This window comes from Coturnix japonica, chromosome 4, assembly GCF_001577835.2.
Source record: "Coturnix japonica isolate 7356 chromosome 4, Coturnix japonica 2.1, whole genome shotgun sequence".
NCBI lineage: Eukaryota > Metazoa > Chordata > Aves > Galliformes > Phasianidae > Coturnix > Coturnix japonica.
In genome coordinates, this window is record NC_029519.1 from 1,205,900 (window position 1) to 1,227,242 (window position 21,343).

At 47.0% G+C, this 21,343-nt stretch overlaps 2 protein-coding genes across 4 annotated transcripts; both read left to right on the plus strand.

Moving 5' to 3' along the window:
* Positions 1–1,446: 1,446 nt before the first annotated feature.
* Positions 1,447–5,841, plus strand: ARR3 (arrestin 3). The gene is made up of 13 exons (XM_032444119.1): positions 1,447–1,692; positions 1,786–1,845; positions 2,024–2,091; positions 2,390–2,525; positions 2,640–2,724; positions 2,830–2,902; positions 3,354–3,491; positions 3,623–3,706; positions 4,000–4,023; positions 4,131–4,183; positions 4,527–4,536; positions 5,129–5,131; positions 5,485–5,841. The coding sequence occupies exons 1-13, from the start codon at positions 1,447–1,449 to the stop codon at positions 5,582–5,584; spliced, it is 1,080 nt and encodes a 359-aa protein (XP_032300010.1). The 3' UTR covers positions 5,585–5,841.
* Positions 5,842–5,923: 82 nt separating this feature from the next.
* RAB41 (RAB41, member RAS oncogene family) lies at positions 5,924–21,342 on the plus strand. 3 transcript variants are annotated; one of them, XM_015860071.1, is made up of 8 exons: positions 5,924–6,124; positions 7,139–7,197; positions 8,855–8,908; positions 13,968–14,073; positions 14,363–14,474; positions 16,736–16,829; positions 18,571–18,637; positions 18,978–21,342. In XM_015860071.1, exons 1-8 carry the CDS (start codon positions 6,046–6,048, stop codon positions 19,040–19,042), a joined length of 636 nt encoding a protein of 211 aa, XP_015715557.1. In that variant the 5' UTR covers positions 5,924–6,045; the 3' UTR covers positions 19,043–21,342. The 3 variants fall into 3 exon arrangements, with proteins under 3 accessions (XP_015715557.1, XP_015715559.1, XP_015715558.1); XM_015860073.1 differs by lacking the exons at positions 13,968–14,073; positions 16,736–16,829 and adding exons at positions 10,566–10,671; positions 16,168–16,261 and having other exon boundaries at positions 5,934–6,124; XM_015860072.1 differs by lacking the exon at positions 16,736–16,829 and adding an exon at positions 16,168–16,261 and having other exon boundaries at positions 5,934–6,124.
* Position 21,343: the final 1 nt, after the last annotated feature.

The window sequence follows — 21,343 nt, forward strand, 5'->3', positions numbered from 1 at the left end:
CCAACAATCAGCAAGATATTTGCAGTTTAATTCTGGACACTGGGGTTGAGCAAGCAAAAGGCAGCAGCCCCCGAGGGGAGCTCAGTCCTGTCCCACTGCTGGCTCTGGGGCTGTTGGTGAGTGTGGGATGGGGCTCTCAATGGCTCTGGGCTCCCCTGCTCATGGTTTCCTCACTCTCTCGTGAGTGAGGACAATGAGCATGTTCCTCCTGGTACGTGATGGCAGCAAATTTCCAGCAGCTGCAGTCTCCAGGAGCTCCATCACTGGGGCGTACCCCCAACTATACAAGGTCCTGAGAAAGCATGGCAGCCCTGGATGCAAATAGAGCATCTGAGCCCTGCTGAGCCTTCTGTCATGCTGATCACAGTGCCAAACCCCAGGAGGGCCACTGCCCTCCTGCAGTATGGTGGCATGAGAACCATTGAGTCCCTATTGTTGGTGATGGCCAACAGGTCTCCTGTTCCCACCTTCAGCATTTCCCCCATCTCTCCCTGCAGGTTCCTGGCTGCGTGGCACCTGACTTACAATGGCAGACGGATCAAAGTAAGTTGAAGGCCACATGCTGATGGTCTGAGCTGTGAGCCCGTGGGACACTGAGTCCCAAGGCTGGGACTATCTGTCTGCCTGGGCACAGCTCCTGAGGATGCTCCTCTCTGGGGCAGCGCTGCCCACAGCCTCACCACTGTCTGTGTGCTTTTCCTGCAGGGTATTCAAGAAGACCAGCCCCAATGGGAAGGTGAGTCTATTGGGCATGTATGGGTCTGTCTCCAGCATGGGTGAGCTGATGGTGCCCCATGTGGGGGCTTCCCCTCAGTATGGGGGGCAGGGGATGCAGCCTAGGTTGCCATTCCCTTTGCAACCTCCTGGTTCCCCTGTGTCTGTTATGGTGCCATCACCGGGATCACTTTTCAAAGCAAGTGTTCTAAAAAGCACACACAATTCCTACAATGGGATGCCCACTCCTTCACACCAAACACCTGCAGCATCACAGAGCTCAGCACCCACTAACCTGATGCATTGTTTCCATTTTCCATGGGCACCTCCAGCTTTCCATCTACTTGGGGAAGAGGGACTTTGTGGATCACGTGGAGTCAGTGGATTCTGTGGGTGAGTGGGGTCCCCAGGGTGTGGGGGGAAGTGAGTGGCCTTAAACATCACGAAGACCTTCCCTCACACCAGCATGCTCAGTTCACCACCCCCTTCTCTCCTGTTATTTGCAGATGGCGTCTGCCTCATCGACCCAGAGTACCTGAAGGACAGAAAAGGTATTAAGGCACAATAACCCATGTTACACAGGGCAGGGACACAAGCCCTGTAGGTAGCCATACCTCGAAGAGATCTGATGAATCTTGTTAACTTTATACTCAGTGTCTGAGATCTGCTTTTAATGCCAACGAGTTATAAACACAGCTTGTCTTTCTTTCTTCCTTTCCCAACCCTTCCCCCATGCCTTTCCCTCCTCACACCCCTCCATTCTCACCCCATGCCCCAGTGTATGTGACTCTCACGTGCGCCTTTCGCTACGGCCGAGATGACCTGGATGTCATTGGACTGACCTTCAGGAAGGACCTCTATGTCCTGACCACGCAGATCTTCCCACCGGTGCCTGAGCAGGTGCCCAAGACCCTCACCACTCTACAGGAGAAGCTGCTGAAGAAGCTCGGCGAGAACGCCTACCCCTTCACCTTTGAGGTAGGATTGGGTTGGTGCTTCCCAACCACACATCTCTATGGGGATCATTCTTGGGCACGCTCTCTGTCTTCTCTCTGTCTCTGTTCTGCCCAGGTTGCCACCAACTTGCCCTGCTCGGTCACCCTCCAGCCAGGACCAGATGATGTGGGAAAGGTCAGATGCTGTTCCAGCCTATCCCCAGGCTGTTTCTCACTCATGGGGAAGAGGTTGGAAGGGATGGACAGCTGGAAGCAGGGCTGGGATCTGTAGGGATGCGGTGGGGAAAGGGGGGGGAACAAATCTGAACCTTGTGCAGCTCAGGGCCTCTTTGTAACCCAACATGTCCTCCCAGGCCTGCGGCGTGGACTTCGAGGTCAAAGGGTTTTGTGCTGAAAACCTGGAGGAGAAGATTCACAAGCGGTATTTGAGGGGGACCCTCATCCTTTTCCACTGCCCTGAAACTGAACAGCTGTACCATTTGGGGGTGATCACCTCAGGAGCTGGGCCGAGGCAGCAATGCCTGCCTGTGTCATGTTTGGGTTGGGGACACTGCCTGAAGAAAGGGAAACAGTGCCTATGCCTGCACCTACCCCATTCTAAGATCAGCTTGTAGACTGCACTGTTTGAATGGAGGAAATATGATTCCCCCATAGACAAGCCATGTGTGCCCAGGGAGGCCAAGGGGGAAGCCAAGGGGTGACAGCTTTTCGCCCTGCAGGAACTCAGTGCGCCTCGTCATCCGCAAGATCCAGTTTGCACCCATGAAGACAGGCCCTGGGCCCAAGTCAGAGACCACCCGGCAGTTCATGATGTCTGACAAGCCCCTGCACCTTGAGGCCAGCTTAGAAAAGGAGGTCAGTGTAGGGCTGTTCCCATCTCCTGCATGTTCCCAGTGATGGGGACCAGGAATTCTTTGTCCCCAATCCCACTTGCTGGCCACATGATTGAGCTTCAATCAATCACTGCAGATCTTCTACCACGGAGAACCCATCAACGTGACCGTCAATATCAACAACACTACCAACAAGATCGTGAAAAAAATTAAGATTGCAGGTGAGAGGAGTTGTCCCCAGCACCACTGCTTTAGGTTGGAGATGGGGAACGTGGGCCTGGGTCTCTGCCACCATGCCAATGCTGTTCCTTCCTGTCTGCCTCCAGTTGATCAGATCACAGATGTGGTTCTCTATTCACTGGATAAATACTCGAAGACTGTGTGCATGGAGGAGATCAAGTGAGTATAAAGGAGCTAGCAGACAGAGCAGGGAGGGAGAGAAAGAGAAGTAGGCGGTGATGATGGTTTTACCACTGAGCAAGATCAGGGTTAGAAGTGCAAATGTGAGGAAGCAGAGGAGAGGGAAGGCTGCAGACACTGAGACCCCAGCTTGAGCCTGGGGATGTCCCTGGCGGAACATGCACAGCTGTCCCCAGGCTTCTTCCTCTCCTCGTTTTGCATCTTGAGCCCAGACACAGTCAGAGGAGGTCTCTGTGCTCCTGAGGGGTGACAGAGCAAAGGTGGGAAGGAAGAAAAAAAAAACCAAGTGGTTGTGGGAAGGAAGAAAAGGAGGAAATGAGCCCAGCAGCTGCACGGGGAGGGGAGGATGGGGCAGGAAGGGCATCACGCTGGCGCGTGATCAGGGGGTGCTGGGTGCTCACTCTGAGCTCTCCTCTCCTGACCCTTCCAGTGAGAATGTGGCAGCCAACTCCACCTTCTCCAAAACATACTCTGTCACCCCCACACTCTCGGCCAACCGTGAGAAGCGAGGCCTGGCTCTTGATGGCAAGCTCAAGCACGAGGACACCAACCTGGCCTCCACCACCATGTAAGAGCCTCTGCATCTACCAGAGGTGCACTGGGAGCAAATCTCAGCTCAGGCACCTCAAATGGCCCCCAGAAGCTGTGGCCTGGGGGGGGTTGGCTGCATCTCACAGCTCTGCTCTGCCTCTCTCCTAGCCTGAGACCTGGCATGGACAAGGAGGTGCTGGGGATCCTGGTGTCCTATAAAGTGAAGGTCAACCTGGTGGTGTCCCGAGGAGGGTGAGCTCTGTGGGGGTGGGTGGCGGTACGACCCTCTTGGGTCGTGCCGTGGGACCTTGTTCCACTGGGCTGGTGACAAGGGGATGGATGCAATGAGAAGGAGCTCATGCTGTGGGCTCCTTTCTCCCCGCCCATTTCCGTGGACTGTGGGGACAGCTGAGGTCCATATCATCCCCTTTGTCTCCATCACTACTGCCCTTCACTGATTATAAAGCATTTGATTTCAAAGCAAAAGACCGACACCCTTCTCTTCTTCCTTTGCTGATTAATTTCCCTTCTCTCCATGGCCACAGCATCCTGGGGGATCTCACTTCCAGGTAAGGAGGGAGCTGCCCACAGTGCTCAATGCCAGCACAGTGTGGAGCTAGGGTCAGCATGGTGCAGCACTGGGTGGGTTCACTGAAGGAAGTGCTTCTCCTTCCAGCGATGTTGGCGTTGAGCTGCCCATCATCCTGATGCACCCAAAGCCTGCGGACGGTGAGTAGCACCTGACATGCTGCAGAAACAACAGGGAAGAAAAGGTAGTTCCTGTTCAGCGGGGAACTGATAGGACCGATGGCCCTGGGAAGTCCCAATGGTTGGATGAAGTGCCCCAGAAAATGAGGCACGTGTGACTCATCAGCCACACGCTGCTCAGTACCAGACAGTGTGCAGGAGGAGCAGCTCCACTCCCTGCTGCCACCCACCCACCCACAGCTGACTGTCCAGAAAAGCACCTGAGGATTCAGATGTCTGCTGAATGTCATTTCTGTACTAACTGGCACACATCTCTGTTTCAATCCCTGCCTTCCCATGCTGTGCTTATAAATGGACTACACAGATAAACCAAGGTAAGTTTACTTAGAGCCTCAGACTGTATTTCATCCAACACACAAATCACATAAACCCATCACAGATAATGTTCTGCTCCATTCCATTTTGGGTGATGGGGGTGTTCTTCATAGTTTCATAGTTTTCATAGTTTTGTGCGGGTTGGAAGGGACCTTAGAGATCATCGAGTCCAACCCCCTGGGATTCGAGCCTCTGTGTAGCAGAGCGGCACTTCTACCACTTGCACCACAGGGGATTATTCTTGAATTAGAACATCCACACCAGCAAGCCTTGTGCACATAACACAGCAGACAGCATGGCATCCCCTACAGCGGCACACACAACAGGCTGGGGGCTGTAGGCCTATTCCTGGCAGCCATGGCTATCAGCTGGTCCCACAGCTCTCACAGCCCCAAGGATTTCATTCTGTGTTTGGTAACACGCTGCACTGGGGCACGAGCATGGGGGTACTGGGCCTGGGAACTCAGTCTGCAACTGTGGGGCTCTGATGCTGCAGGCCAGCACTATCTCAGCTCAGCAAGGACACAGAGGCTTACAGTAAAGAAAACTTCTTGGTTTGCCCCCACCACAACACCCTGTAGATTTCACTAGGTCGTTCATTATTCACACACTCTTGGAATCACTTTTGCTGATTCTTCATTTGCTGACTCTTCATTTCCATCTATTCCTTCTGTGGCTCCCCCTTGCTGCCATCCACTTGCCTTTTGCAAGAAGGTAACTAACCTCTTCCTTACCATTTCAGCTCCTTTCCCCTCATTTTTCCCCTTGATAATGTAAAACGCTGCCTTGAATTAAACCACCCAAAGCTGCTGGCTCTCCCCTGGAGCTCAGCACCAGCTCTTGAGCCACCCCAGTTTGTGCCCAGCAGCGGAGCTGCAGGGTTGCTGCAGCAGGAGCTGGATTTGGGGTGGGATTTAACCATTCTAATCACACCTCCCTCCTTGCAGCGAGGAGGACATCGTCATCGAGGAGTTCGCTCGCCAGAAGCTCAAAGGAGAGAAAGACGATGAGGACGAGAAGGAGGAGGGCGAGAAGGAGGAGAGCTGAGCTGCTGCAATGGAGGCACCGGCGGATGTAGACCATGATAGCACCCCAACCCCTGCCTGCCCCGACCCCTGCCTGCCCCATAGGTGCACTCGGGCTGTTATTAGGCCCCACCGCCCACACTGAGCGCGGAGCTCCGGCGCTCGCACGGCCCAGCAGCGGCCCCGGGCGCTGTGTCGTTTGTCTCCGGGCTGAATTACGATATGTATTCGGTGTGTTTATAAATAAACCGACACGAAACGGGAAACAGACCCGCTTTGTTGGATGGCTGTAATAGGGTTAGGCTCGAGCCCGCCGCACGCCGCTAGGGGGCGCAGTGCGGCGCCGGTGACGCCATCGAGGCGGCGGCGGAAGTGACGCCATCGCGGCGGCGGAAGTGACGCGCGGCGTGGTGGTAGCGGTGTGTGCTCGGCGGCCTCTCCTTCTCCTCAGTCACGGCTCCGGCTCGGCCTCTCCGCGCCGCCATGTCCGTCCCCGGCAGCGGCGGCGAGTTCGGCAACCCTCTGCGGAAGTTCAAGCTCGTCTTCTTGGGCGAGCAGAGCGGTGAGCGGGGCGGGGGCTGGGCCTGGTGCTGAGCTACCGTAGGGCGGGGGGCGGGGAGGGGCCGGCGGGGCGGCGGGCTCAGCAATGTCTGCCGTGCCGTGTGGAGCCGTGCCGTGCATTGCTTTGCCGTGTGGTGCCCCCTGAGGCGGCGGCTTCATCCCCCACTGCCGTCGGCTTCCTTTCACCGGGACGCCGGGTCTGTATCGTGCCCGTTCCCTCACGGTGCGTGGAAGAATTGCGTCATTGTATTCGAAATGAGGGTATTCTGCCTCTATCGCTCCCGTATTTATCATCTCAACAGCATTGCTGCGTCTTGGAGGGGTTTCCAGGAGGATCCATGTTGCTGCTGACAGGTGTTAGCTTTGCCCGTTGGTAGCGCTCACCATTTCGCTGCTTTCTGCAGCCGGTTATCCCTTGTCTTTCCTCTCCGCTATCCATGTTTTTTGCAGCTTCCCTGTAGAATCAAGGGTCTTTGGTTCTCATTCTTATCAGTTCTGCACCTTGTCTCCTGGTAACATTTGGATATGTATATTTTTTAAGCAAGCTGTCAGACTTTACCTTATATCTAAAACCACATTATAGAGATGGGATCTCAGTATTAAATGCTGCTTTTCTATGGAGCAGCTAATTAGCGTCCACGCCATCAGTGTGTCAGCTTTTGATACTTGCATCTAGGAGTCCTAGACTTGATGGTTACATAAGTGCCCGAATATGAATAACAAAGCAGACCTACCGCTTGCTCAAAGCAAACAGGCAGCTCTGTGCTGTACTCATCATAATGCACCTAAATCGAGGGCCAGGTTTCCACAGTGATTAATTTTTTTTCTTAGATTCATTTGGCATAGAGCTCACCTGTTATCTTATGAATGAATTTCTTAGCTGGCTATTTCATAGGTGGGATTAGCTGTACGATTGCAGCTTCATTCTGGTGATCAGTGGTGTCAGTGTGTGTCAGTCCTCAGCAGCAGGTTTTTCCACCGCTCTTTGAAGATAATTTGTCCTCTTCTTTTATAGTTGGGAAGACCTCTCTGATCACCAGGTTTATGTATGACAGTTTCGACAATACTTACCAGGTACGTGGTAGACCCTTCATCTACTTTCCACTACTGAAAGGCATTCCTGTTGTACACATCTCCACAAGGTATCAATTCAGTATCATCAGAGGTTGTAGTGTGATTTGAAATGTAGATCAGACTGGGATTAAGTCCCAGTGTGCTGTCAGGATGTGCAGTGTACAGAAGAGCAGCGAGGTTTAGGTCCTGTTTGGGTATTGGAGAACTTTGAGAAAAGCAAAGAGAAACGTTAGTTTATGAGATTAGTGAACAGAAAAGACAATGGTGAGGATGAGTGAATGTCAATATGGAGCATCAGGAAATAGAGAATGTACACATGTGATCCTGATAGTTCTTGGTCTCTGGAATCTTTATAGACTACCTGTTAAAATAGGAGTAGTTGAATCCAGAGTGCATGGATGGACCCACGAGAAGTCAACATGGTATATTTTCTCTCTCTTTATTTTTTTAAATGTTTTTTTTGTTTGCTTTTTTTTTTTTTTTTTCTTTAACTGAAAGACTATAGATAGAAAAAGGGAAATTTTGGCAAGGAAAGAGTAGAGTGGGGATGGAGAGACTTCAGACTGAAAAGCTCAGGATGCGTAGGAGGCGCAAAGATCTTGGGAAGAATTAGCTGAAACAAAATGACTTAATGGTATTTCAAAGGAATACTGAATATCTTTAAGGATGATGAGACTGTGGTGTCCTCGTTTAATGCAGGCCAGAAAGAGTTATAAAGAGTTATTGGTTTCAATTGGAATAATTTGAAGCTGGATGGTAAAAGAGAAGATGGTTTCCTTGAGGTCAAGATACTTACTGAAACTGGATCCACTTGTGCTTTGTGTGCTTTTGTTTTGTTCCTAACTCTTGTAAGGTGCTCTACAGGGTTTATCTTGTTGTAAACTATATCTTGGCTGCAGAAAATAGGGCTCCTAGAAAAGAAGTACTGGCTACAGAAATTGACAGTTGTGGTTTGATCTGATGTCAGGTGGTTTGTGTTCTAATGGATTCTTCCAGAACACATGATGCTGCCTGGGTTTCAGTCTGGAGATTGTTAAAATCTGTTTAATAACAATAACCTGTTTCCTGGGGTTGTGATGGGCAAGGATACCTGCTTAATTTAAATGCCTGGAAATGTTTAACACCTGTTAGTAAGTTACTTTGGGTGTTTCTATACTGGAATGTCTGTGCAGCAATGGAAATGTGAATGGAGGGAGGCAGACAGAAAGAACTGCTTGGGAGATGAAGCTTCTGATTGTCCTTGAAAGGGAAAACATTCTCAGTTGTTGGATAGCCCTGAATCAATGTTACTTTTTAGGTTTCAGCACAGTTGCTCACAATTTTTTTGCTCTACCTTCTGGTTATTTCTTATAGGAGAAATCTTACCAGAACGTATTGCTGTAAAGCAGAGGGAGATGACAGGACAGATACGATCTGTGCTGAGAAGCATGAATGTCAAGGAGGTAAAATTAGAATTTGGAGGATCTTGTGAGTTGAGATGTGTTGGAAGAATGGTGTGAAATAAAGATAGTGGTGATACCCAGATTGCTTTGTTTTTATCAACTCCTTTGACTTCAACAGCTGAATTACAAGTTAGTGAACATTTTTTAGAGATTGTGTGGAAAGATCTGATTTTCGGTTACTGGGAGGCAGTTACTAATGCTTTTCTTTTTTTCAGGCAACCATTGGAATTGATTTCCTGTCAAAAACGATGTATCTTGAGGATCGCACGGTAAGTGAGGCATCTATGTGATAGTGTGGCAACTTTGGTCACTGCAGCAGCAGCTGCTATTCTTGCTGTTTGCTTGGCCAGTCCTCCAGCGGCTGCTGAAATCCCACAGCAGCCTTCAGAGGGCCAGCCTTTGTTGAATCAAATCACTGACCCAGTATTCTTTCTGGTACTCACTAATATGTAGGACCTCTTGCACTAAGACTAAGCCTTTCATGAAAAATTGGAGCAAGCTAATGTCTGTATCCTGGGGGAACAGCTGCCTGCTCTATGTTTGACTAGCATGGTTCACTCCCAGAACAGCTCTGCCTCTAGGGATTGTCATTGTGAATGGGTGTGGACAGACCCCAGGTAGCAGTTCCAACTTTTGAAGTTGTTTAGGATTAACAATAGTGGCATGGTTCCTCTTTGCAGAAAGGTTCTATTTGTAACACAGCGTTGACTTTCTGTTAATAGAGCATTTTTGAATTTAGCTTGCACGAGACTCCTATTGCACAAAGAGATCCCTTGTACCTCTCTCCTGTCTTTCAGCATCTGCCCCTTTGTTCATGTTTTGCTAGTAGTTGCCTTTTTGCTCATTTTATTGCTGGCCAAGAAGTACAAAGCTTCTGGCAGGAGGGAGGGGAGGGGTCACTGCTGCAGTGGAAGTCTTTTATATTGCTTCAGTTGCTTTTGTATTTTTTGTTAGAAAAGACCTTGCTGAATCTTTGCGAGAACTACTTGGAGAATGTTCTTCAGTGTTGTTAGCAGGCCTTGGGAACACAGCTTGACACCTGTTAAGTCAAGGTGGAATGCCTGTGCCTTGTTTGCAGTGATCTGTAGCTCTCAAGTGTAGTCCTGGGTTTCTTATGGCTGTGTAGGTCACAATGCCGTGCATCCATGCTATCTCTGCTATCTTGAGAAATGGCTGGTATACTGTTAGCCCTCCTAATTATCCAGTCAAAATAATGAGAAGTGCTGGATGTAAGTCAGAGGAGGGAGAAATACTAGTACATCAAGCTAGGAAAAGGCAAACAACAAAGTGGTTCCTCAGATGTGGCTCATACTGTGTCTTGCTTTCTGCTGTATATGAAATGAAAAATTTGAAGCCTCCATCTGCAGCTTATGCTTAGACCTATGTGTCTTTATGCCAGATAATATGTCCTGTAGTAATGGATTGTACCCCACTACTGTTCTTAAGCACTTCACATCAGAATTTCCATTGGGTTAATCAAAACTGTATCTGGATAATACACTCCTTAGTATTTGGAGTGCCCACATCTAGCTAACTGTAGGCTGCAGTCTGCTTGTATGGCTTGTGTACTGGAGTCCCCATCTGGCAGAACGCTCTGAGGTATGTATGCATATTTCCCTCCTTAGTGGACAGGTTAGGAAGGCGTTTCAGGGGTATCTTGGTTTTCTCATGAAATGGAAGAATGTGTGTGCAAGTTGCTGATGGTCTTGTGGAGGGAGAGAAGTTTCTCTGCTGTGTCAGGTCACTGCAGTTAGATGTAGTGCTGGCTCTTTTCATGCTTCTGTTCTGTTCCATTTTAACATTCCTTTTGTTGCTTTTTTTTGGCCTTGCGGTTTTTGTTCTTTTTATTTCACTTGAGTTTTGGTTTTGTTTTCCCATTTTCCTGCTCTTTCCTTTCCCTCTCCCCTGCACTTTTCCATTTCCCAGATCAGGCTGCAGCTGTGGGATACAGCCGGCCAGGAGAGGTTCCGTAGCCTCATTCCCAGTTACATCCGTGACTCTGCTGCTGCTGTAGTAGTTTACGATATCACAAGTAGGTATTGAGTCTGAGTGTCTGCAGAGGCCTTGCTTGTAACGTGTGCCTTTTATGCTTTGGAGGTGGTGGTGGTAAATTAAAGTAGATAAGATAGAACATCAGCCCCAGAAGTGCAGGCATTCTGTGGGCTGAGGGGAACCCCAAAACCAATGCAAACTCCATCTCATAACATCAGAACTGGGCAGTCATTTGACTCATCTGCTCAAAGATCAAACTATTGAAATGACACAGAAAACTGCATTGGCAGGTAGGTGAATAGGGTTTATGACTGTGTGGGACTTCACAGGTTGCAATAGAAGGTGACTGGTAGCCTTTAGGAAACTTCTTGGCTTTTCTGTTTTTTTGTGGGTTGGTTGTTGTTTTTGCTGTTGTTTTTGTGGTTTCCTCCTGTTTTGTTTTTGTCTTTGTTTTGTTTTTTCAAATCTTCATATGTTTTCTCCACTCTGGATAAGTAGAGAGGTAATACAGGTGACAGTTCCAGATGCCAAACCAATGAATTACTGCCAGACTAGGAAAAACACTCATTTAAATAGAAGCAATGTGGTGACTTGTGAGTATTCAAGACTCCCATTTCACTGAAGAATAGAACTGGCAATCCACGTGAGTCACCAGAGAGAATTCCTCTCACCACAATTTTTAAAGAATAAATTAGTTTATATGGAAATGGTCTGTAGCTCTTGGCATGAGCATTCTAGTATATAAAAATATTTATTTCATCATAACTCTGTTATTGTTTCCACTTGATCTGGCTTTTTCAGCTAAGTAAGCTACAGTGGCAGTATAAGTAGCTGGTCAGGATTCATACCCCCTGAATTAAGCTGAAGTAAAGATTTACACAAAAAAACCACCAATCCTTTGGCTTGCCTTCCTTCTGTCACAGACAGTACTTTATTGTGAGTCTTTATGGATCAGGAGTTTCTTTCACTTTGGGAAATGGAAGTGCTTAATGGATGATAACAAACTGCCCTCAGAACATGAGGTTAATCGTAGCAAAAAATAATTACACTGTCTCTGTTTCAATTCTGTAGCTTTAAGTACTTAGAGAGGATTTCTGGTTTGGTACAAAATATTTTCAAGCTGATCTTTTGGGGTTTGAGAGGTGCTGAAATGTGCACATGATGACATGCTGGGAATGGATTTACATGAGGCAGAGTGGCAGGCTGCATAGACTGGCATCTTTTCCTCCCAGCTGTTGTGACAGGTTTAGGAGGCTGTTTTCCCAGGCAGGTGGAACAATCTTGCCACAGTCCAGGTTGCTGTTAACAACTTGCAGACATGTCAAAAATAATTAAATGATACTGATCTCATTGTGTCTCAGTAATGGTCTGAACTTTTCAGATAACATCATTTTTTTCCCTGTTACTGCTCTTTGTTCTGTTCTTAGCAACTAAGAAGATTTTAGTTTTCTTGTGTTAGTGAAGGAATATACTTATGTACTCTTGAGGGCATGATAATGGTGACTGGGGGGATTAAAGGAATAGTTTCCAGTCTGGCGAGCTGTTTGTTTGTATTGTCCTTAGTAGCAACTGTAGTTGGGAACCTCAGTCTTCTCTGAGTTTATGCTGATTACAGTCGTGTAAAATAGGGACAGGTCCATGGGGCATAGGTATAACTACCTGCCAGGATGCTCTTATCAAGCACAGGAAGAACTGCTGGCTCCACTGGTTTTTTTTACAAGATTATCAGGGCCAGCTGGGCACCTTTAGTTGCTTTTTTGATTGTGAATCTGAAGTCTGGAGCATTTAAATCACCACCTTGATGAATTTGGTAGGTGTAGCGGTGATGTTTTGGACATTCTATAAGGAACCTCATTGTGAAGTTCAAAGCCCAGAGCCTGAAGCAGTCATTGCTATCAGTCTGATCTGCCAGCAGTGGTGTGATATTGTCCCAGTGCTTGGAGCTCATCACTCTGAATTTCCAAGGGTAGTTAAGAGCCTTGATTTTTGCTACTGTAACAAAAGCTGCCTTCAGAAGGAGAATGCTTCAACTATAAGCCCTAATCTTCCTGAAGTCATCGGGCAACCATGTGGGCATTCTAATATAGATATGTCTTGTTTAATCGGCTTGTGGTAAGACATTGTGCATCTATTGAAGTTATTCTTATAAACAAACCAACCATTGGATCTTCAGAAACTGTATTCTTCCTTGTAGCCTGCCAGCTCCTTATCAAGCAGCCTTCTATGCACAAGGAGCCACCAACCCTCATCACTGCATGAGTGGCTTTGTGAGCACATTTTACCAGTTCCTGTAACTCATTTGGGATCCGCTATCTGCCTGCCTGTGGAACTTGTAGCTGCTGAGAATGCAATGTGCTGGTTTTCTGGCAGCGTGGCACTGCTTGTACAGCTAACTATATGGGGTGATAAGATGGGAGGAGATGGTATCGCTGCCAATTGTTAAAAGCTTCTGTTGAGCGTTCCTTGTGATAGTCAGGCATTTTTTGGCTTTTGATGCTTCAAATAGGCTGGTCCCAGCATCACGTGGGTATAGTGGTGGTTATGAGTGCACGCACCACATATGCATGCATGCTAAGAGAGGGGAAAAGGATGGTAGCAAACCAGATACTAGTGCTGTCATGAAATAACTTTGTTTGGAAATAACTGTGGTTCTGGAGGTCAAACTGTATTTTATAGCATTTGGTTCTTACTCTTGTGCTTATTACAAGGGGGGAGCCCAGTGCCCTTCTGGCACATGGAGCCTGTATTGTAGCATTTGCTTTTTCTTCTGCTGGAACTTAAATTATCAGCTGCCCTGATACTGTATGAAAATCTCCATTACCATCTTCTGGCTGCATAATGCTGGGATAATGGATGCTGTTGCAATACTTAATGTCAGACTTAAGGTAGTTACGTGTCTGTCATGTGGTAAATGCCAAAAGAGTTTTAATTGGGTCATGGCGGGCCAGGAGAACCATGGAGACCTTGCATGTGTCCCATAAATAAGCCTGGGTAGACTAGGAAGGTAGCTCTGTTATGTACCAGCTGCCACTAGCTGCATTGGCTGGAGGTGGCAGCTGTAATGTGGAGCTCTTTGGGATGTGGTGGCCATGGGAGTAGGAAAATCTCTAGGCAAGCAAAGGAGGTAATTAAAGCATGTTATCTGCAATCAAAATCTGAAAAGCCCAATTCTGTGGTGTGTGGGTGTCTGGAGCTGCATTACAAGGTCAGTATCAGCTTCAGAGAGACTGAGCTGCATATAGTTGGTTCTAGAAATGGCCTTTTCTCTAAAGGACAGTTTCCTCCTTTCTTTTCTCTCCTGCATTCTCTCTGCTCTCCCTGGCCTGGTACCAGCAGGTTCGGCTGCAGCTCTGGGACACAGCAGGCCAGGAGCGGTTCCGCAGTCTCATTCCCAGCTACATCCGCGACTCCACTATTGCTGTGGTAGTCTATGACATTACAAGTGAGTGATGCTTTGGTGTCTCATTATTTGAAATGCTGCATGTGAGCAGAACTGCTTCCACAAGTTCTGCTTAAAGATGATTAACAGTAGAAATGCTCCCCCCCCCCCCCCCCCCCCCCCACCCCTGCTGCTTTTTCTGTTCAGGCAGAAAACAATTTGTGGGTCATTTATATGTGATGTGGGGAGACTTGGAGAGCACCTGGATACAGGCATACACAGATTCATTAGTGTTCTTTCTTGATTAAAAGTGGTTTTATCCTTAGCATTCACATTTGTTTCTTCCTTACAGACTTGAATTCCTTCCAGCAAACCTCCAAGTGGATTGATGATGTTCGGACAGAGAGGGGAAGCGACGTCATCATCATGTTGGTGGGGAACAAAACTGATCTGGCAGACAAGAGGTAATAAAGGTGGCCTGGCTGCCCTGACCAGGAAAAGCAGGGAACTGGCTGACTTAGACTCTTAAAATCCCATGGATTTCACATCTTAGGGCATGTTGTAAAATGTTTTACCTTTAAAATTCTTAACCCCGTGATGTTGCTTCAACTGACAACCACCATCATAGCTTTTCAGGGGGCCACATTCTGCATTTCTATTTCAAATTCATCTCTTTATTATTGAAGAAACCATATTTAATGTTTTCAGAGATTTTCCTTTATTAATGCATTAGGAATAATTGGTCAACTACTTTATTAGTTGACAGAAGGAAAATGGAGTAAGCCGTGCAGCTCCTGACAATCCCTGAACTTAAAACTAACACATACATGTATAGTGGGTGCTCTTAAGTTTTGTTCTTTGTGCTTTTTTTTTGTTGTTGTTCTTTTGCTTATTTTTTGCTCCCCTTGTATTTTTGGTATTGTACAAATACTCGTGTGAGACAAGAGCCAGCATCCCAGGCTGCACAAAGTGGTATCAGGAGATGCATTTTGCCCTTTGTCTCCGTGCAAGTCATGCTATTAGCTTTTAGTTTGCTGTGCCTAGCAGGAAAAGCATAGTACTAAAACTCGTGTGTGTTTTGAGTCAGTGGGGGAAAAAGATAGTTAAGATTTTCCTGAGTGCTGCGTGGGCTCTGTACTGATATTACTTGTGGAAATGTCCTCCTCTTCCCTTCGCACCTTCGTTTTATCCATTATTTTACTCTACCCAGCTCCATTGGAGGCCAGTGCCAGTGACTTTTGCCTTACACTTCAGAAACGTTGGGGAAACTTGGTGCCCAGAGCTTCAGAAATATGATGATGTATAGAGCTGACATACATTAAGAAATCCAGGTGGCAAGGACTCAGAGTGGTCTGGCCTCTGATTTCAACTCATAAAAACATCTGAACAAAACCTCAGGGGTTGTATGCAGCTCTGTATGCAGACCAGTTGCTATCCCTTATGCCCTCCCAGGAGCTGGAAGTAACTGTAGCTCCCTAATTGAATAATCTGGAGTTGAGATTTGAGGCTACTTTGTATCAATTTCCATTTTTTATAGAACTGTAAAACCCAGTAGGGTAATTCCTGCCTTGTATTATTTTCTGGTGGTACACAAGAGTATGTGCAGGACTGCTGGCTCAGCTCTGCCATACAAATATAGAAACCATAACTTGTTTGAAACATAGTTATGGCTGGAGTTCATGTAGCGTTGAAAATCAGAAGTTTAATTAAGTGTCAGCAGTCCTGGCCTAGGCCTGAATCTGCAATTGCACGTAAATCCAGATATCAGTAAAAGAAGCCCTGTTGTCTTGACCAGAACCATAAAACAAAAGCTAGGTTCGTGGCAGGCTGAAATGTTGGGCCTCATAATGCTGGACGAAGCTGCAGTATCAGTCTGAACCTTATCATGTTATTTTTTCCTTTTAAGTAGTATGCAGCATATTGGAACCCATTTCCCCCAGTGGTAACACCAAGTGATGATTCAGGTTGAGTTCTGGTGCCAAAAAGCTGAACTCAGGATAGCAGTGGTTTTATTTGCTGGAGCCTGTTAATTTTTCTTTCCTGTTAATGTTGCTTCAGTTGGTGTTTGGTTTTTCTGCAGTTTTCTTTTTATCAGTTTTGGACTATTTTTCTTTGTTTTGGTTTTTTCTTTTCTGTGATTTGTTCTCATTGCTGTAGACAGGTTTCTATAGAGGAGGGTGAGAGAAAAGCCCAAGAACTGAATATGATGTATATTGAAACCAGTGCTAAAGCAGGATATAATGTGAAACAGGTATGTACAGGGCATTGGTCAGAGATGCATTTGCAGGTGCTTGCAGACAAGCTGTAGCTGCTGCTGGAGCCTTTCTGATATCTTTCTGTAACCTTGTGGAGTTCCCTTCTGTTGGCTTTTGGGAAACAGCTTTATGCAGCAGGTGCAGCTCATGGGGATTCTCCCTTGAGAATGCTGTGAATGAGACTCAAATGTATTACATAAAACTTCATCCTGTGCCAGTCATCCCTCAGTAATGGTCTAAAGTCCCGGTGTTCCCTGAATAACTTATCTGACGTTGTTTCCTTCTTAGCTGGAGAACTCAGGGGTCTTAAATACCCGGAGGTCCTGAGGTGTCCAGTTTTGGACCCTGCATTCTCACAATGGGCAGTGAATCAGCCCTTCAATGACAAGTGTCTCACTCACAGATATCTCTAATTCCTTTTGTCTGTTTTTCCTTTCTGTCTTTTTGCTTCTGTTTGCACCTTTGTCCAGGCAAATCACTACAGAAGAAGGGGAACAGAGAGCCAAAGAGCTGAATGTGATGTTTATTGAGACCAGTGCAAAGACTGGATACAATGTGAAACAGGTAGATCAATCTTCTGTTCTCAAGGCATGAAATCTGTACTTTTCCTTTTGCTCTGTGGGAGGATTAAGCTTCTGCTTAGGGTTCATGTTCTGTCAGATACTTGCTTGTATTTACTGTCAGCCCCTGCAGTGCTCCTTGCCCAGTCATCACTGCTACTGCTTTGTCTAGTGAAAGCTTCCTTCCTGTCAAATCAGTACATCCTTGTTAAAGCTAAGGGAACCCTTGAAAGAAAGGAGAATCTAAAAATAAGATGGTGCTGAGGAATAAGAATGGCAGTGCTTAGTGCAGCCTGTCAAATATCGTTTTATCCATTCCCTTTGCTGTTGTTAACCATGAACACACTGTTTTCTAAAATCAGTTTTTACACCAGTCAAGACAACAGCATGTGCTGATGCTTAGAGTGGAAGTTTCGGCTTCTGTTGATTAGCCACAACAGAAAAAATCATAAGATTATTGTGGTTGGAAGGGATCTCTGGAGACCAGCCCTCATGCTTAAATTGTAGTCAGCTAAAGCAGGCTGCCCAGATCTGACTCCAGTTGGATTTTGAATATGCCAAAGAATAGAGACTCCATCTGTCTCTGTTCTTTGGCATATTCTCTATACTAACACTGTCCCAGTGTTCAGTTACCTTAGAGCTATGGTAAAGGATCTGCAGAGAGCATAAGCATGATTGGTGTTGGGGAAACTGCCAGCTGGGATACCTGCTTAAGTTTGTTGCACACCAGCTGGCGAGAAGAGCCTGGTGATAGGATTAGGAGATGACTTTTGTTTCTGTAGCTGTTTTGGATACAATCCGCTGCAATCTCAGGTTCTAATTCAGTGTTGCTTTATTCACATGAGGGTGTTTGTAGAGAGAACTTCTATAGCTAAAACTGTTGAGGGAAGCTAACTGCAGCACCTTGCTGCTGCTCAGTGGCTTGATTTTTTTTTTTCCAAGTAACATGTTTTGGAGGTGTGGATGAGAACCTCAGCCAAGAAAAAATCATTATCAGCTGATTCCTTTTGTTCCTTAAATGAGAAGTTTTTACACAGCATCTTTCACCTGACTGTCTAGCAGCATCTGTATTGTTTGCTGCTTCATTAATGGCAGCAGGGGGAGCTCTAAGCACTGGCTTAAAATGATGCTAAAGCATTTTCTGTCTTTATGGGCATATGCTGGTCCTTCCCAGCTCTGTGTACATCCTTAATAGCTTAAATACAGCTCACCCAAGCTAGCCAATCTGCTCAAAGGTGACTGTTTTACAGCAGGACTGAACTGAAAGGGTTGGCTATAGAGCCTTGGTTATTGCATAGACTTCTGGAGCAAAGCTCTCAGTTAACTAAAGATTTCTTAGAGGTCCTGAGCCAAGCACCATAGTGTAGCTGTGTGTAAAAGCAGTTGAGGCTGGAAATAGTAAATTGTAGCCTCTAGTGTGCTCACCTGTATGCAGGGAGGGTTGTTATACATCCCTGGGAGAGCAGTTTCTAATGAAAAGAACTCCATGTTCAGCTGAAGTAGAAGCAGGTAAAATCAAGCCACCTGTTTGGTAGGCATTCAGTAGCTTCATTTCCTTAAGCAAGCTTGTTAAATTGTTTGTGGAAAAAACTCCTGTGGCATTTGACTGTTGCTTTCCTTGTTAGAATACCCACATAACAAATCTGTACGATGCTCAGATCTGCCACAGAGCAGTGTTGGAGCGGGTTTTGTGTGTTTTTGACATGGATTTCTTTCTGAGGAGCTCACCTGTTGTTATTTTTCAGCTATTCCGTCGTGTGGCTGCTGCCTTACCTGGGATGGACAGCACACCAGAGAAGAGCAAAGAAGACAGTATCCTTGTTTTCTCGACAATAATTTTGTGAATATCGTAGGATTTGGCAATTAACGCTTTGTGAGTTTGGGCTTAATGAGTTCTTGGCACGTTTGGGGAATGGGCCTCACTGGGGTTTTTCAGATACATGACAGTAAACTGCAGTGTGGTGCTTATCTGCAGCCATGCAGTGTGGCCCCTCCTTGTGGTCTCTGTGTAAATATATGTAACTACTTGTAAGTGTGTTCTGCTCTTACCAAGAGGGGGAGCTGACAACTCTTTAAGATACTGATTGTGTCCTCTAGGTCTTTTTTTTAATTTTCCTTGAGACAAGTGATTTCCTTAACTTACCTCCTGCAGTGATTGACATCAAACTAGAGAAGCCTCCTGAGCAACCAGTAACGGAGAGCGGTTGCTCCTGCTAACAGGCCCGTTCTGTAGCAGCACATTCCCCAGCTGGCCAGTCTCACTGAAGAACATCACTGCTCATTGGCTAGGCAACCCTACTTTGGGCTGAAAAAACAATCTACTAAGAGAGCGATCTCCCTGTTTACGGTGGGGAGAAGCCCTGGCCGCCCCTCTTACTGCATGGTATGAGCCTTGAGTGCAGAATGAGTGTCCTGTCTTTTATTTTATTTTTTTATGTTGTTGCACTTTGGCACCGTGGTGCCCTTTACACTCTTCTCTTTCTCTCTCTTCCTCTCCTCCCCTCTCCCACCTTGAGCCTGTCTGCTCAGATGTATCATGTGAATGCAATGGAAAAGCCACCAAGTTAGAGAGAAGGAAAAATAAACCTTAGGGGTGGGTTTTCCACATTCCTTTACTGCCTTGCATATTAACTCGCTCTCTGTCCACTCCAGCCATGTCTGTCCTGCATCCCTACTTCCTCTGTTTAAAGGCTGCTCCTTTTACACCAGTCAGTTTGACTTGACCTTGCCTTTTAAGACAGTACAGGTTATCTTGTTTCTAGGCTTTTGCTTCCTGCGGGGCACACACACAGTATTAGCTCTTCAGTTTCTCCTTTCTATGGATGATCTTGGCTAAGTCTTGCTCATGACTTCTGGGTTTTGCCCTTCATTCTGACCCTCATGGGACTGTTAGCTTTGACCTTATTGCTTTCCCATTCTGTGTAGCAGAGGACATCCCTTAGACCGCTCCCCACAGTGTATCTTCCTTTCTGGAGGATTTTGGTGTTTGTTGAGAGTTGGAAGTCAAATGTGGAGAAGGAAATAGGTACAGAGGCTTTGCAGCATGAAGCTGCATGGGGAGAAATTCTCAGGGTGGTTTGTAGGGACCTTTGTTCTATCTGTCAACAGTGAAAGTGAACAGCTCTGTGGAGCCCATCCCTGCAGGCGCAATACCTGCCCTGGGAGTCGTGTGTGGTGTTTAGGTTTCTTTCCTAGTCTCCATCCTCCTGTTTGTAGTCACATAGTGTAGGAGCTGCTTCTTGGAGAGCTCGTGGGCTACAGCAAATTGAAGGCCAGTGATAGCTGTTCTGGTTTTGTATCTATGTTGCTGCTTAATCAAATCACACACGGCTGCTTCTGCTTTTGTTGTGGCCTCACAGAGAGTGGCAGTTAGAACCCTGCTGCTTTTGGAATGCTAGGAGGGATTTGTTATCATATGTGAATGGGGCAGTGTGTACTGTTGAAGTACATTGTATTGTCTCTTCTGGATGCCTGAGGTTGGGAAATACCTCGTTTTTCCCTCAGCTCTCTACCCTTGGTTTCTAATGATGTTAGTAGAGATCTTTGTGAATGTTCATTGTGATTTTTTTGTCTGTGTGTTTGTGTCCATCTGACCAATCCAGAAGTCAGGAGATCTGTTGACAGAGAGGAGAATAGAACAGCCAGGTGGTTCTAAGCCATTCACCAGTTCTTTCATCACCCAGCCTGTGTATTGCCATGTGAGATGCTGGTGGGCAGGAGCACAGCGTGCCACAGTGTTAAGGGTAGGATCGGGGGCAGTGGTGTTTGGGTTAGTGAGGCTCTCCTAGCAGGATGCCTTGTCGGTCACTGACACAGTGTGTGCACTTTGAAACCTGTGGGCTGGGGATGGGGGGGAGGGGGCAGCCTTGGGCTGGGTGGGTGCTGGTGGCCTTGTTGGAGAAGTACCTGGTCAGAGTGCCATGGCTGCTTACTGGTCACATTGGCTTACTGGCATCTGGTGACCAAGCCGCAGGTGGCTGCCCTTGTTCTCAGAGAGCTTTGTCCCTTCCCCTCCACATGAGCTGGCCTGCAGGAGGAAGCTGGGATGTCATTTCCCCATTTCATTCTGGATTGACCCTACCCCTTACCCACAGTTCCAGCTGGTGTGGCTGAGTCCTCTGTGCCCAGCCCCAGCAGGAACTCAGCCCTCTCCTCTGTACATACTCCTGTCATGTGGGAATTGCTGATATTTGTTGGTGTGTGTGTGTGTCTGCTGTAGAACAGGTTTTGCTGTCCCCTTCTCATGGGCAGGTGTGCACTGTGCCTGCTCTTGTATTGTTCTGAGTCACGGGCCTGGGGGAAGGAAGGGGGGGGATCATAAGTAATGGGGGGAGGGGTAACTAGTGAAATAAAATAGTTCACTTCCCACTGTCTTCTCTATGGATGTGTATAATATTGAGTGTGTGTCTGGCCCTGCTGTCTCCTAGCTGTTAGCCAAGTAAGTGTGACTATTACTATGAGTATGGACTGTCTGACCACAGCCGTGTATCACACTAAATAAAGTTATTTCACCAACAC